The sequence below is a fragment of the Vidua chalybeata genome, chromosome 3, assembly GCF_026979565.1.
Source record: "Vidua chalybeata isolate OUT-0048 chromosome 3, bVidCha1 merged haplotype, whole genome shotgun sequence".
Classification (NCBI taxonomy): Eukaryota; Metazoa; Chordata; class Aves; order Passeriformes; family Viduidae; genus Vidua; species Vidua chalybeata.
In genome coordinates this window covers 107,305,270-107,322,246 of record NC_071532.1, presented here as the reverse complement: position 1 = coordinate 107,322,246, position 16,977 = coordinate 107,305,270, and the positions used below count along the sequence as shown (strand labels likewise).

General features: G+C 44.3%; 1 protein-coding gene across 1 annotated transcript; it reads left to right on the top strand.

Moving 5' to 3' along the window:
- The first annotated feature begins 337 nt into the window (after positions 1-337).
- Positions 338-11,224, top strand: LOC128785701 (adhesion G protein-coupled receptor F4-like). The gene is made up of 10 exons (XM_053938472.1): positions 338-413; positions 2,518-2,737; positions 3,561-3,662; positions 4,043-4,079; positions 4,207-4,367; positions 5,323-5,601; positions 6,292-7,656; positions 8,534-8,575; positions 8,654-8,713; positions 10,916-11,224. Exons 3-10 carry the CDS (start codon positions 3,585-3,587, stop codon positions 10,919-10,921), a joined length of 2,028 nt encoding a protein of 675 aa, XP_053794447.1. The 5' UTR covers positions 338-413; positions 2,518-2,737; positions 3,561-3,584; the 3' UTR covers positions 10,922-11,224.
- Positions 11,225-16,977: the final 5,753 nt, after the last annotated feature.

Sequence of the window (16,977 nt, the reverse complement as noted above, 5' to 3'; positions counted from 1 at the left end):
ATTCCATGATTCTATGAAATACAGGAGAGCAGAAGCTGCCACCTGCACCTGGAGGAAGGACACCAACCCTGCAGGTGTGACTCATCCCTGTGGACTCCTGGCAGAGGTGGCAATCTGGCAGATTTGTGGGCGTGTTTGTAACCTGTTTTGTCATTTTGCAGTGCAATACCTTCATCTGCAGGTTCCTCAGCCTTAATCCAGTCAGGCAAGAAAAGAAGCAGCTGCTGCCCAACATTATTTCTTCATGGGAAAGCTCCAAATGAGTCAGGGCAGCCAGGCAGGGCTGGGTAAGACTCAGAGTGAGACTGGGGCAGGATGGCAGCAGATGAGTGGTTAGAGAGTCACGTCTGAGACCCTGGGGATCCCTGGCTGGGTTAACTTTGCTCACAGTATCCCCCAGACTTCTGAAAACGGTGAGTACTTCCACAGAACATCATTATTCCAGAGCTGCTGGAGAATTATCACTGTGAAATTGCTTCATTCATAATCTAAAATGCATTTGATTACTAAGGCTGTCTTTACTTTGCACTTCTTTCCTTAGTATTATGTTCTTTTTACATCTGTGAAAATAGTTAGATATTTTAATTAACTTTTGTTTTTTTTTTTTTTTCTTGTTTTGTAATTGGTCTCTAATCAGTGTTGTCACTTCTAAGAAAGTTTGGAGTTTTCTTATGGCTATGTATAAAGATTACTTTCCTCTTAGAACTTGCTTCACTTAAAGCTACACTTTTCAACTATGATTTCTTTAAAAATACAACTGACACCGTTCTAAGAATTAAGACCTTTACTTTTTATCCTTGGATGACCATGTGACCACTAAAACCTCCTGCTGCAGCCTTAGCTTGCCTGGTAACAATGGCAGGTTATCATGTTATGGTGGCTAATTGAGTTTTAAGCAAACCATGTGGCCATTCGAGCCCTAAAACAAATAGATTAGGTTCTGTAATAATGGGTTTAATACTTCTGATAAATGTTGAAGTTGTGAGTTTGTAGTGTTTGGAGAAATATATTTCTCTAGCAAATTATTGCAAGGTCAGTATAAATCTTAATTTTGTAAAAAGTATGCTTGTAATTTTTTTGTGCAGGACACCTTTCCCTGTAAACTTAGCTGTAGTTTGTTTTCTGGAGCAGTGGACAGGGGAAAGAGGTCACTCCAGGTGATGGAGGACCCTTTGGCCAGAGACTTTCGGGTCCAGCACTGAGGGGGATGTAACTCCCATAGTTGTTATTGTTTGGACAGATCCCTCTGTTTGCTGTGCCCACATGGGGCCAGACTGCTGTGCAGTGTATCCTGCCAGTAGTTAAAATCAAGGATATGCTTGGGGTAGAGGAAAGGAGGATAGTTCTGTAGAGTTTTGCAAGATACTTCAGTTTTACACCAACGGGAGTCAGAGTAAGGGATTTGAATGTAAGGCTGTGAGCATTAACCAACATAGGGATTACTTTCTAAATTCATGATCTTTTTTTTTTTTTTTTTGCTGCTTTAAGAGACTCTTTGCTCTCTTGAAACCACTGGCCATCCACTCTCTCCTTGCTTTTTCACTTCTGTTGAGGGCTTTGGAATAAACTGGAGAAGTAGGATCATCAGCTGGTGACAATCTCCTGAGCTGGGTATGAAAGTGTCCCCTTACTAGAAAGTCCTTTTCAGATGAGAGGGTATTGACACCTCAGCTGCTCATGTATCTGTGTCCTGGTACATGGAGGGAGCAGAAACCTCTGCAATAGAGGAGTGTCATGCTTACAGCTTCTTACAAAAGCAGGGATTATCAGCGGTAGTTAGTTTATGATAAGAGATAAATCATCCTCTCTCTGTTTATGCTTTCCTGTGGCCCAGTGTCACTATACCCATGTTTTTTCCTGAAGTAACAGTGATTTGCTGCTGTCTTGCTTGTTTTGCCCCGAGTTTCTCCAGCTGCACAGTGGTTGCCTTGGCAGGTTGTTGCAGTGCTGGGACTGGGTGGTTTCCAACATGAGTCAAACAATGCAGCCGAGCGAGCTCAGTGTTCCACTGCTGGCAGGGGCTGGTGTCTCAGTGAGCCCGAGACACTTGGAGATGTCCTGGATTTCTGCCTCACTCAGAGGTAACAGCCCTAGGTGGGGTTCCACCTGTGATTAAATACAAAATGAATGTGAATTAATTAGTGGTGAGACATGATGAGCTCAAGGATTCCGAGCTGTGAAATGGAATTAGGGCTACAAGCTCACAATAAACATTTAATGACTGCAGAAATCAGAAAGGAATTTGGGGTGCAGCCTTTCACCCCTAACCTGTAGGTGTTTCACAGCCACCTCCCATTCTTTGGCAATATTGATCCGAATATTCTGCTTTGCTTTTCCTGATCCATTTTATTTTCTTAGAAGAGCTAGTAGCTGCTAGCTTTTAATATGAAAATGCTTTTCATATTAACAGCTGAATTCAGAGGCTGGCATGAGGTTTTCCTTAAGAGCTACCTTAGAAATTCAGTGCATTAGTTGAGCTCTTGCTTTTATGGTAATTTCATTATTAAATTGAAACAGATCTGAAAACATAGCATGGTGGACAAACATCACAGATGAAAGGGGCAGCCAGCTGTGTGCCTGGGCCTTTGATGCTGTCAGATGGGAGAGCCTGGAGCCTCTGGATGGGAAAAGACATCTCTGCTCTCCCAGTGCAGGACCCCTTCTGCTTCTGATCAGCATCATCTGTGCTGATCAGTATGTGCCAGGGGGAAAATTGAGGGGCTTCTCTCAAGGCATGGTAAGTAATTTGATGAGGTTTTTCATGTTGCCTTCTCTTGAGATCAAGCTGTCATCCTGTTTTGCCACTGTGCATTTGCTTATTGCTTTAGTAGTTTAACTAATTGACTTTTATGCATTTTATTTTTGATTTTTTTAATTAAATTAATCTACCTATACTTGTGGTGATAGAATATCAGTGTCTCAATTCTTCTGAACCCACAGCAGCTGTTGCTTTTGCCTTGGACATGTCTAAGATCTAATAATGAGATTTGATGTATCATGTTGTTTTTCCTTCATTCCCTTTGCTGGATTATTTTTCTCCAACAAATATGCCTGTAACAAGTTGCATCCCAGGATGCTTAGCTTTTATTAAGGACTATGGGAAACTTCATGGAGGGAATAGAGGTCTGAATCCTTCTGCAAAGGAAATAACTCTTCACTCTAGCCCATGTTTATCATATTTTGATTTCTGGCCCCTGAGTGCCCATGTTTCCTACTCACATGGCAGGAACTGCCCAAGGAGAGCAGAGCATTGAACCCAATGGAGATGAGACTGTCTTAAATCACTTCAAAAGGGACCCACAGGCTGAGCTGCTTTAATAAGCTCTCCAGTTTACAGTGTTGAACAGATTTCTTCTTTTTTTGTTTTTTTTTTTTAAGAAAGGGTTCACAAGTAATTCTCAGTAAAGGTAATGAATTATGAATGCCAGAAAATCACCTTGCAAGCCCAATAAGGACAGTCTCTGGCATAGGTTTAGCTGCTTTTTTACTAGTAAGTAATCAGACTGTGTTCAAAAAGTGGAAACAGAGATGTCTAAATTTCTTTGACATCTTTCTTCCAGGAGGAAATCAGCAAATGAGTGGTGATGGATATGAGGATGATCTACTGCCTGCTCCTTTGGGCAGCACACTTCTTCCTGGCTGTGTCATACACCACTCCCAGGGTAAGTTTCACTAGACCAGGCTGCTCAAATCCCATCAAGTGACCTTGAACACTTCCAGGGATGAGGCAGCCACAGCCTGTCAGGACAGCCTATTCCAGTGTCTCACCACCTTCATCATAAACACCTTCCTCATCTGAGCTCTGTGCATGAGCTCAGAGTGTCACTTCAGTAGCAGGGTCCAACCGAAGGCTTCATATACAGGGGCATACTTTAAGCAGAGACTTCTCAGTTGGTCTGTATGAGCCAAGAGCCACAAGCTCTGCATTCTGGACCTCAAAAGGACTATTTTCCTCTTGCAATCCTTTCTGGTTTGTACCAAGAAGTCATCTTTTACTTATTTATGTAAACATTCACTCTACGTTCCACTTCTTATTTTTCAGGTTCTCGGAAACAAATCAAAGACTGGTGATGAGCAAGGTACAGTGCCTTGGTTAATGCTTTGTGAGATGTTATCAATTATCAAAACTTCACATCCCTGATGCATCACAGACCATGGTATGCTGTCTTTCACCTTGTAACCATGTCTGCTTGGTTTATTTTCCAGATGCCTGTATAAATCTCATTCCCTGCCAAGATAATGGAGCAATTTGTATTCAGCCTTGCTCTCCCTCCTTCCATGGGGAGACAAGCTTTGTCTGTGAGGACAGAAAGTGGCAGATGTTGTCAGATGCTTGTGCAAGCCTGGATGTTCAGTCCCTTTTTCAGGTGAGGATGCTGTTGTGCACCTTGGCTCGTGCTTGTAACTTCTTGCAAAGACAGACCCTCCTTCCATGCGCTTTCAGTCTTGAGCAAAGGGAGATGGTGTCCTGAGACACAGAATATTTTGGTAATAGACTCCGACTTCATGGACTCAAAGAACTGTTTAGGTTGGAAAAGACCTCTAAGATCACTGAGTGAAACCATTAGCCCAGCAGCACCATTTCACTGCTGAATCTTGTCCTCTAGTGCCACCTCCACACCTTTTTTGAGCATGTCCACAAATTGTGATTCCACCACGTTCCTAGGCAGTCTGTTCCAACGCCTGACCACCCTTTCAGAATTTTTTCCTAATATTTAAACCTCCCTTGATGTGACTGGAGACCATGGCCTCTTGTCCTGTTGCTTGTTACCTGTGAGAAAATCCTGACCCCCTCCTCACTATTACCACGTTTCAGGTAGTTGTAAAGAGTGATACGGTCCCGCCTTGAGGCTCCTTTTTTCCAGGCTGAACATTCCCAGATCCCTCAGCCACTCCTTGTCAGACTTTGCTCTAGTTCTTTCACAATCTTAAATCAGGTGATAGGAAATAAATTTGGGGGATTCTTGTATGGAAGCATAATTCAGAAATGAAGTTGCCTTTTTCACATGGCTGGTGTTCCTCACATGGACCTAAATCAAGATAAGAACACAGTAGGATGAAACTGAGGAAAGAACAACACCAAAGTGTGTAATAATCAGATGATTTATGACAAAATTTCCTCTGCTGCAAGATCCTTAATCAAGTCACACTGCATTTAGTTCTTTCCCCTTCACGTGTGTAGCGAAACCATGATATTCTTCTCAGGTCAGTCCATCTGGTACCTTCTCTGCACACCCAGCACTGCATCTCTTGCCTAGTTGTAGCTGTGGCTTAATTTTCATTCTTTTCATTAATTGTCTCAAATCTATTTCCTCCCTCTAGAGGATATCCCAAAGTGAACTCCCATGCTCTGGAGGATATGGTGGTGGTGCTGGAGAACATCTTCCTTTTGTAGGAGGAGGAAAGCTAGGGCATGGGAAGCCTGGAGATGGAGCAAAACATTTTGGTGCTGGGAATCATAGCTGCCAAGCTGATTTTTCATGCATCATCCCAGATATCCTGTCTTCACCAGCCATCCCAGGAAACATTGCTGATATAGTGGAATTGCTAAAGAAGATTTCCCTGCTGCTATCAGAGAATGTCACTAGAGGAAAAATGCAGGTATTTACTTTTATTGGCTTTGGGAGGTGCTTCTGAGCTTTACAGAGCTTCCACAAGTATTTTGTCCTTATGGCTACTGTCCAATAAAGTGGTGGCTGCAGACCACATGGAGATCACCTGGAAAGAATTGCCAGAGTGGGATATTTTGTTAGCAGAGAAACTGTTTTTACTTATTCATGTGTGATGAAAATAGACTGTGGAACTGAATTTCTTTAAAAGCAGAGGTTTTCAGGAACTGCTGTTACAGGCATGGGCTAACAGTACAAGGAAGAATTACCTTCTAAAGTACGACACTGTAGGGAAGGCAGCCTTGTACAACAACAGCTGAAATCTTTCTCTGATGAACTCAGAAATCAGAGAGCAGGGGAAGAAATACAGAGGGTGGTAAAAATCAGACCTGCACTGTGGGTCAGCATCTGGAATAGAACTATGGCATGTTTTTTGCTTTATGTTTAATTCTCCAATCACCTTTTGATGTAGGATATGAAGAGGATAGGACAGTTCTAGTAATGAGATGTTTGGGTTTGACTGGGATGGGTCATGGGAATATATTTATTGTCAAAAGGATTATTCCTTTTATAGAAATCACTCATTAATTAAATGAGCCTTTTTGGAGGCACTGCCAGGAGAATAATATTTGGTTTCTTCTAACATAAAACAAATTAATTCTATTTTGCTTGTTTGTTTCAGAGCTACAGCAGGATAGCAAACCATATTCTGAACAGTTCCATCATTTCCAACTGGGCTTTTGTAAAGGACAGAAACGCTGGTTCAATATTACTGGACTCAGTGAATTCATTTGCTGGGAAACTTCTTCTAAGAAATGGGTCAGAAAGTATCCAGGAGCCCTTCATTGCTACCAAAGGCAACAGCATACACAGAAACACTTCAGAAAAGAGCTTTGACTTTTCCATGGAGTTCAATAGCACAGGCAATATTAGTGGGCAGGTGGTGATTCCAGAAGAAGAGCTGCTGAGGTTACCCAGGGCTTCCAAAGCCATCAGCGTTGCATTTCCAACGCTCGGAGCCATCCTAGAGACCAACCAGCCCGACCCCACTTTTGTGAACGGGATGGTGCTGTCGGTGTCGCTGCCAGAGGAGCTCCAGAACATCTTGCTCACCTTTGAGAAGCTGAACAAGCTGGAGCAAGTGGGGGCTCAGTGCGTGGGGTGGCACTCGGCCGAGCGGCGCTGGGACCCCCGGGCGTGCGAGGTGCGCGCCCACAACGTCACCGCCGTGGTTTGTGTCTGCGCCCACCGGCGCCGCACCTACAGATCCTTCTCCATCCTGATGGCTCCGGCCGCGCCGCGGAGCTTGCTGCTGGATTACATCACACGGGTGGGCCTGGGCCTGTCCATTCTCAGCCTGGTCCTCTGCCTCGTCATCGAGGCTGTGGTCTGGCACCACGTCACGAAAACTGAAATAACCTACATGCGCCACTTCTGCTTGGTCAACATCGCTGCCTCGCTTCTCGTCGCAGATATCCTGTTCATCCTCGCAGCCATTGTGCACAATACAGCCCTAAACTACCAGCTGTGTGTGGCAGTCACTTTTTTCCTTCACTTTTTCTATCTTGCCCTGTTTTTTTGGATGTTTACCCTGGGCCTCTTAATTCTCTATGGATTATTATTAATTTTTTTTAAGATAACAAGATCTGTATTCTTAGCTGCAGCATTCTCTATTGGATATGGATGTCCCTTGGTTATATCTATCCTCACTGTTGCTATTACGGAACCAAAAAATGGGTATTTAAGGAGTGGAGCTTGCTGGCTCAATTGGTATGAGACAAAAGCCCTTTTGGCTTTTGTTGTACCTGCCCTGAGCATCATTGTTATGAATCTCATTGTGGTGGTCGTGGTTGTGGTGAAGACTGGGAGATCCTCTGTTGGAGAAGGCTGCAAGTCACAAGATTTGAGCAGCGTGATCCGAGTCAGCAAAAACGTTGCCCTTCTGACACCTCTGCTGGGCCTCACCTGGGGGTTTGGGTTAGCCACAATCATCGACAGCCGCTCTCTGGCCTTCCATGTCGTGTTTGCGCTGCTGAACGCCTTCCAGGTAAGCTCTGGGATGCTGGGAGTAGTGTGTGTGCTCAGACCTTGAGCCTGGCATAAAGGTTCCAGATTAAAGAGGGGCTGGCAGCAGGTGTGTGTGAAAAGTAGGATCTCAGCTTTCCCTTCCACTTGGTGCTTTCCCATGGTACACACACAAGGCATCCCAGGTTGGTGTTTTAGGTGCAGATGGGTCATGAGACAAACTGGTCTGGTCTGAAGTGGGATGAAGAAATAATCCCGTGATTAATTTCTGTTAGATGTAAAATACACCAGTTAATGTCCATAACTGCAAAAATGTCTGATCCTCATCAATTAACAATTACACAGAAAATTCTCCCTTCCAGTGAAGATGACACTGGCACAGGTTTCCCAGAGAAGCTGTGGATTCTCCATCCCTGGGAATGTTCAAGACCAGGCTGGATGGGGCTCTGAGAGACCTGGTGTAGTGGAAGGTATCCCTGCCCATGGCAGGGGCTTAGAACTGTATGTCCTTTAAGGTCAATTCTAACCCAAACCATTCCATTCCATAGCTGATTCCATGGTTTTGATTAACTCATCAACATAAACATCCAGTGTTACATGATGCACTACTGCACACCCAGTCTGCCTTAGCTCTTCTTGGATCAGGCTGCACTCGGTGGGCTGAGAAACTCCTGGTTTGTTACCCCTCAGTCCAGTTCATAGTCAGGATTAACACAGGTAATATCCATTCCTGATGTTCCCAGAGAGCCCCCTGTGACCTGGGTGGATAAACCCATTTTGTGCATTGCTGTTACCTGAATCACAGGTGATGAGATCTCTCCTTAATGAAAAGATATCTAGAAACACTTAAGAAATATCATGTGCTTATGCTGGTTTTAACTGGTTTTGCAATTTCTTAGGGATTCTTCATCCTATTGTTTGGGACACTTCTGGACAGAAAGGTACTTATTCTTATTATTTGAACATTTTCTACACCTTGAGAAACTCGTACCTTTAATATTTTTTATTTAAATCTGCAGACAAGAGAAGCCTTAAGAATGAACTGCCTTTCATCAAGGCGGAAGTGGGGTCTAGAAAAGGTAAAGTTTATTAATTTTCCCGTTAATGGCTAATTTACTAATTTACAAACCTCATTTGTATGTTGGAAGAATGGAACTATCCACTACATCTTACACCAAGTAACATTTTCCCTATGTAAATTCTTGTTGAGAGACATACAGGTATCTCAAAAGCCTGCTCAGGATATTAAACTTCTAAAGATCAGAAGTGGCAATCAATGGATTTTTGTGACACCTGTATAACCTACTGGTGTGGTTACAAAGTTAAAAAGTGGTATTTTTAACCAATCTCTTCACCTGCAGCTATCAAAGCCCTTTTGGTAGACAGTCCCAGTAACTTTTTTCCCCCCATTTTAGATTTACTTTAAGGTCACTGAATAAGGAAGGAACAGAATTAGGAATCAGAAATCCCAATATAATGACTTGTTTGCTGCCTTCACAAAAATATGAATGTATATGCCAGCAGGGCTGCTTTAGGATGTCAGAGGATTGTTCTGCTTTCATCTGAGGGATGGAAACCACTCAGAGCCCAGCCAGTGTGTTTAGTGCTAACTGATGTGCACTCATGAGAGCTTAAGGTTCTTTTAAATATCAGAACAATTCATTATAGCCATTCAACCTTAAAGAAACAATCTGTGTTTTAGCAGCTTCCTACAAAAACCTTGGCAGAATTGAAGTATTGACATCAATGAGCTGGTGTTCCCTACCTCTACTGGAAAACTTTTGTCTGTTGTCCTTAGATTTCTTTTGGTACCAAGGCTTAGTGGTTTCACACAGTATTTATAAAAGGGAATGCCCTTTATGTGTCTCAAGAATTACCTGCAGTGTTTTTTGCTGTCTGCCCTGTGTCAGTCCACTCTGGATATGGGAAAAATTATTTCTTTGCTTTTTTTCCAGTCTATTACTCAGTTATGATCCTTGTATTGAAAGCTGCAGAGGGTCTTCCAGTGACTCTGTGTTCAAATGTACGTGGCTTATGAGGGGAAAATAGAGAGGTTAAGGCAACTATTCCTCCTCTCTGAAGTGGATCATTAGGGACAGGAGAGACTGTGCAACTTTGAGATTACAAATCTTTTATAGATCCAGGAAGATCCAATAAAGATGCTTCACATCTTGTCAGGCGTTAGGTCAGGATTGAAAGTTTGAAAGTTAAAATTCCCTCAAAACACCATCAATGTAATAGTCTGGGAACAACAGATGGAAATGTCACTAATCCCATGACTCAGCAACATTTGATAAAAATATTGAGTGATCTCACTGGGCAAAACTTGATGTGGAAACTATGGCTGTGTGTGCTTGGGAATTTGGGTCAATGTTGTCACTCACCTGGGTGGGAGAAACCACGTGTAGGTGTTTACTGTGGCATAACAGAGGGGAAAGATGTGAGTCATCCACTTTTGTAAACTTGAGTGTAAATATGGAGTTTGACTCATTAGAGCTGGAGAAGTTTGTCATACCTGAGATGATTGTTTAAAGAAAAAAAATAGTCTTGTTTCAGAGAGCCTCAGAATCATGGGATTGTTTTGGTTGGAAGAGACCTCTGAGGTAGAGTCCAACTGTGAGCTCAGCACTGCCAAACCCACCACTAAACCATGTCCCCAAGGGTCACATCTGTGTGACTTTCAAATGCCTCCAAAGACTTCATGGTGGGCAGCCTGTTCCAATAGTTGACAACTCTTTTGGTTGAGGGAATTGTTCCTAATATCCAATCTAAATCCCCATGGCACAAGTTGAGGCCATTTCCTTTGGTCATGTTACTTTTTATATGAGAAAAGAGCCTGACCCTCACCTGGCTGTCCCCTCCTGTCAGGGAGTTGTGCTGAGCCAGAAGATCCCCCCTGAGCCTCCTTTTCTCCAGGCTGAGCCTCCCCAGCTCCCTCAGCCGCTCCTCCTCAGACCTGTGCTCCAGACCCTTCCCCAGCTCCATTCCCTTCCCTGGACACGCTCCAGCCCCTCAATGGCCTCCCTGAACTGAGGGGCCCAAAGTGGGGCTGTGTATCTGGGGGTTCAATGGTCAATGTAAAACACTGGAAGGATGATGCAGACTCTGGCTTCAAGTCTCTGAGTTTGCCCAGCCCTGCAGGAGCCTTTCCTTTGGGTCACATTTTAAGGTGACCATCTTGTGGTATTTCTCATGGGATGCTGAGGAACCTCCTGTTTGAAATGGACCCTCGACCTCCACAGATGATACTTGCAACCTGACCTGACTGTTTTCCCTCCTAGTCCTAGCAGTGGGCTGTTGTCTTCAGTGGATTTGACCAGCAAGAAGAAAAGGAGCACTTCTTGCAGAGAGATGCTGGTTTGAGGGGAGCTGAAGAGCCTGACCAGCTCAGAGCATGGACAGCACTGTCTGGGAGCACAACCACGGGAAGCATCATGAAAACCAGAAGAGAAAAGGCCCTGAACCTGCTGTCAGGAGCAGGAAACCATCACTGTTGCTGCAGCCCTTGGAGGAAACATACTGAAGCATAAAGCTTGTTTCTCACCTTTGTGAAAACTGCTGTGAGGAGAGTTTGTCCTCGTATGCCATTTCAGTGCTTCAATGTCTTTCTTCTTTTTGTCTTTTTTTTTTTTTTTTTTTTTTTTTTTGGCAGTGCAATAAGGAGCTGTACAGTATGTGGAGCTGTTCTAAAATTATTTAATTTTTCATGTGATGTACAAATGTTGAGCATTATCTGGCTGATTTTGGTTGTCTTTTGAGCAAAACTGATTCTATTTATTGCTACTGTATTCATCATTTCCATTTGTCCTCCCAGACTAATGGACAACTCTGCATTGCAGCCGTTCCTTCCCTCCCAATATTTGTTGTCTTCATCTCCATCATGTACTTGTGTGTCAGTGGAATTGTACAAAGCCCTTTTCTGATCTGTCAGGACAGAATTTTCTGTATTTTTTCTGTCCTGCAAGACAATGACTGAGATGAACAAGAAAGAGAACTCTGCAAATAATCAGTTTCCCTCTTTAGATGTGGGAAAGCAAGCAGAGCTGAATCAAATGGATGGAGATCTCCTGTGCAATGTCCTAACAAAGGAGATTATTTCTCCACATGAGATGGGGTATCTGGTTTAATTAGAAAATCTGTCCTTGTTCTGAGAAACCCTTTCCAATGAAGGCCTTGAGAGAAGCATTATTGACTCCTGTCAGGATAAATTGATGGTTTCAAATGAAAAAAAAGTTGAAAATTTGTCATTGTTTCTAACAAGTGGTACTTCTCCTTCTCTAACGAAAATGTAGATAAATGCCCTATAGCATTACCTCAAGTCAGAAACTTAAACCCATGTGACTTCACATACATTTGAAATATAGAAGATTTAAGCAAAATAACACAATTTAATGTCATCTATTGGAGAGGGAGAAAAATGCCCTGGCATGGAAAACCCACAGCCAGATGTTCTGGTGGGAGAAGCTGAGGAGGGTCTGGAGGGCAGGGCTGTGCCTGGGCCTTGGGGCATTTCTTGTCCTCAGGACTCTGTTGCTTCCTCTCCTCTCTTCTTTTCTTGTAGACTGATCTTGTTACAGGAGTCCCTCCCTGCTCCTTTCACACAGCTCATCTGCACGTTGGAGAGCTTCATTCAAATAGAGGTAAAATTGGGTCTGTGTGCTGCTGTAACAAATTTAAAAGACCATCACCCCAAGGTCTGATTCTTGGTGTCATTTTATTAATGAAAGGATTGGATCTTTTTTCTAGCGCCTGAAAATTTAAACAAACTTACCATAGCCCAGCACTTGCTCTACTCTCACATGTGTGCTTGTTAAACCAGTCTGTTAAACAGTGGAATTTACAGATGGTCTCGGGTAAGGCTTCCTTTATTATACAGACCCCTTCCAGAATCCCAGGAAATTCAGCAGTACTCTGCCCCAGCAAAAGCACCATGAAAGGAATCTGTTTCATCTGCTGTTTATCAAAGGGTGTTTGAAGCATGGTGCTTATTTTCAGCACCTGGCACATATCAGTATTTTCCTCTGTGTTTTATGGATATTTAGGTATTTAAAAATAACAGGGGTGAGGGAGCTTTACAGAGAACCAGTTCAAGGTCCAGGATGAGGAGAAGCACTGAAATTCTATTTTTAATACCCCAAACTTAAACTGTACAGGAGCATTTCATGAATAAATATATTTGAGGGGTGAAAGCTGTAGCTGTCCTTCGTGGGCTGTAAACTGGTATTTCTCTGAATGCCACGGGCTGACAGCCCAGCTTTAATTGCAACTGAAGAGAGGGAACCACCAGAGCTGGAATTCCACCAGTTTCACAAATTACCTGTGTAGCAACAGCTTAATAATGTCAGTGTTGTGTGGGACACTTGGACTCCTTGGTTTGCAGGAGCTTGGTTGGAGCTGTTCCACCCTGGCTGCCAAAGTGGTGAGACCTGAAATCCGGCAGTGCCCTTCCTGCCAAGGCGTCACAGTTCACTGCACATCCCATTTCTTTCCATAGCTTACAGCACTGGCCGAGCTTGTGGCCATACAAACAGGGTCTGCAGGGCCACATCCTTCCAAAGTTAAGTCTCATTTCAGGGGGAAAGCACAGTTTGGGACATGCAGCACTATTTCACCTCCTGCCCCACAGTGAGGATGCTCCTAAAATCCCTGGTGGATATGCTCCCAGGAGAGGGTCCCTTGGTAGCACTGCCTCCTTCTCTGGCTCATTTCAGTGGTTTTATTTAGGCCAACAGCATAATGGGAATATATTTTTGGCACAGAAATCTGTGAATGCCATTGGGTCAAAATTCTAAATTCACCAGTATGCCCCTTCCCTGCCCCCCCAGGTCAGATGTCCCATTTGTATCCTGCAGGCAGGGCAATGCTGATTATGTAGTTGACAGTTTCTAATATATTCTGTATTATGAAGCAAATTATTTTTGTTTTCATTCTCTCAAGGGGGGCACAATCAATATCAAATTGATACTGGTGCACAGGAAGTTCCAGCTGAACTTAAGGAAGAACTTTGCTGTGCAGTGAGTGAGCAATGAACAGGTTGCTCAGAGAGTGTGTGGAATCTCCCTCACTGGAGATATTCCAGAACCATCTGGACACAATCCTGTGCAGTGTCCTCTGGGATGATGTGCAGCTTTGCGTTGTTTTTCCCCGGTCCCAGGCAGCTCTGGAGAGCCGGGCTATGGTGCTGTTTCTCGGCAGGACTGGGGCTGCCGCAGCTCCCTGGGCGCTGCTGTGTTCCGCGCACTGGGGTGGGGCTGGCCGCGCTCTGTGGCTGGTGCTGGGGCGGGATGAAGAGGTGAAGGAATGTCCAGTCTGTCCTTGCGGTTGGCTGGAGAGCTTTTATTGTCACGTGGAGCTGCGATGGAGAACCGCGGCTCGCTTCCAGCGCCGCGTGGACAAAATGGCGCTGGGGCTGAGGGTGTGTGGGGTTTTATAGGGGGCGGGCAGACATGGGTGGAATCCCCCCTCACCCAATGGGGACAGACAACGGGGGAGTGACGTGGACCGGGGTAGCCAACGGGGACGCGACAGGGGCGGACACAGGGCTCCGGGACGAACGGGGTTGCGGGGACGGGGTGACAGACACAGAACTCTCAGGAGTGGACAGGGGGGTGGTTACAGGACTGGCAGGGAGATGCTCCAATGGTGAGTGACCCGGAGTGGATCACCGCGGGGGGAACATGGGGGTGCACAGAACCAGCTAACTAATATATATTAGAACCCCTAATCTGAACCTAAACCCGGGATGCAACAAGGATGCTTGAGCAGGAATGTTGGACCAGATGACCCCACTGTGGTCCCATCCAACTTGACCCATTCTGTGATTCTGTAAAATGCCACTGGAGTTCTTTAGAATTTTAACTTCCCTGTTAGATTTTGATGTAATGAAATCTTTCCATGGTTTTTCTCTGAACACTGTGGTTGGAGATGTTTTTCTTCAGTAACTTCCATCTGGACACAACAGAGAAACCTTGCTAATGGTGTAAAGCTTGTGAACATGTTTACATGCCATCTGTGTTTCAGATCAGATGTGGCTGGACGCTGGGTGTTCCTTCAGGCCCCTCTGTTTCCTGTTGTATCCAAAACGCAGCCTGGCTCCAGTGACACCCTGGGTCTGCTTCAGGCTTTGGGAAAAGGTACATGTCCCTTCTGATCTGACAAAAATAGTTTATCTGTCACTAATTACTGCAGCCACGTGCTAAGGCTGTTCTTTTTCACAACTGGAAAACATAATCTGAGGTCTATTTATTTACTTAACTGTGGTCAGTCAGTGGAATGGCACCTTTATTTGCTCAGCAGTGCTAAACTTTAAAAGCCCTGTGCCCTCTTGCTTACTGAAGCACCAATCTTTAATTATAGCTCTTCGACCCACATGTAAGTTGTATGTGTACCCTTTGGGTACTTTTGTTTCAGGTTGAGACCAGTAATAAATCATCTCTTTGGGCTGTTTGAGAATTAAGTGTTGAACAATGGATTGATTAGCAAGATCATTCCAACCCTTGGGCAGTGCAAGTTGAGTTTTATCATGTAATTCCTATTCATGCAGCAGCACCTCTGGGCAGGGAACAGGCAGACTGTTGCAATTACTGGGCTGTTGAAAGATGGAGCTATATTTAGCTTGAGTTTTAGCTTTAAATATCCTTATTTAAATATCCTTTTTTAGCTTTAAATATCCTTATTTAAGAAGCGTAGGTTAATTGAGGAGTGAGTGTTTTGAGAAGCAGTGAGTTTTCCTCACCCTGGTGTTGCTAAACAGGCTTTCAGTAAATACCAGTTCCTGGGCTCTGTGCAGTGGTGTAAGGCAGATCCCCAGCCTGTGAAATGGTCCCTGGTGGCCTCAACACTTGATCCCTGTCCCAGGCTGTCCTTCCCACTGCAGTATTGATATTAGCAGCCAAATGGGAATTTCTGGGGTTAGAGTGGCCATCTCCAGGCTGAGCTGTCTGGAAAAGGAAGCTGAGGAACTTCTTTCAATATGCCTGCATCCATGCCAACCCTTTTAATACACCCTGCTGCCCATTAATAGCATCTTTGGCCCACATCCTTGCTCTCAGAGTGTTTTATCTTCCAGAAATGCCCCACAGATGGCAATATTTCATCCTGACTTCTTGTGTTACAAAGAAGCAAAACTGGGCTGGGGTACCCCTGGCCTGTTTAAATCCTATCAGATCCCTCACCCTGCTCTGTGTCTTTCTGCTGTTCCCACAGTAAATGATCCATTTTTTCCTGGGTAATGACAGTTACTCATGCAATTCTTGTTTCTGTTGTGCTGCAGCTGAAAATCTCCCACATTGCTGGGATGGTTGGGTTGGGAGCCCTGAGACGGCCTGGATTTCTCCTGCATTATTACAAAACGTTATCTTAATCCCTGCTCATTGCAGAGAGCCTGGGGGATTCATCTGTGCAGCTGGAGAGGTGCAGCAGAAATCCCCTGGTTATCTGCTGTGCCTCAAGCGCAGAGCAGGGATGGGGCCCTGGACAGGGGATTTTGGCTTCTTTATCAATAAGCTGTAAAGCTCTGGAGTGTAATGTGTGTCAGGCTCTGTCAAACGACCTGTTGAAGACAAGACTTGAAGGCTGACTTTGAAGTGTGCTGATTAGCACTAAAATTTCTTTTAAAATGAACTGCCAAGCTCTAAGTGTCTTGAAAATGTCTGCTTTGGGGAAAAGGCTCACTGATAATTTTTTAAGCTTTTATATTCTAAACCAGAAGTAACTGTTGAGATTAACCAGAGGCTTCTCTTCTCTTATGTGATCAAACCACCTTTCAAGCTTCTTTTGATAGATTGACCTCTCTTTTCCCTTTCAGAAGAGGAGTTGTTGTATTGAATTTGTATTGATTTCCATTTTTGGTAGCAGACAGAACAATTCATTTAGTACACAAATGCATCCATCAGGTCACAAGCTGTGTTAAAGTAATAGGAATTTGGGTCTTCTTTCTGTAATGAATGTGTGTGAAAACCTTCAAGGAAAAAGGAGCTCTCCCAGGTGATCTGGAGTGCTGCAGTTTTTTGGCAGCAGCAGAAGGCAGCCCCTGTGGAGGTTGCTTCACTGTGGGGTGTTTATGAGGAATAAACATACAAAATGTGATGCTCCTCATGATTATGTGTTTCCTTTTTTCTAAAGCAATGCTTCCTGTGCTGCTGGTTAAAATCTTAAATTAGAACCATAGAATGGTTTGGGTTGGAAGGGACCTTAAAGATCATTTCATTCCAACCCCCCTGCCATGGGCAGGGACACCTTCCACTATCCCAGGTTGCTCCAAGCCCCATTCAACCTGACCTGGAACACTTCTAGGGATGCGGCAGCCACGGCTTCTCTGAGCAACCTCCTCCTTTGTCTCAGC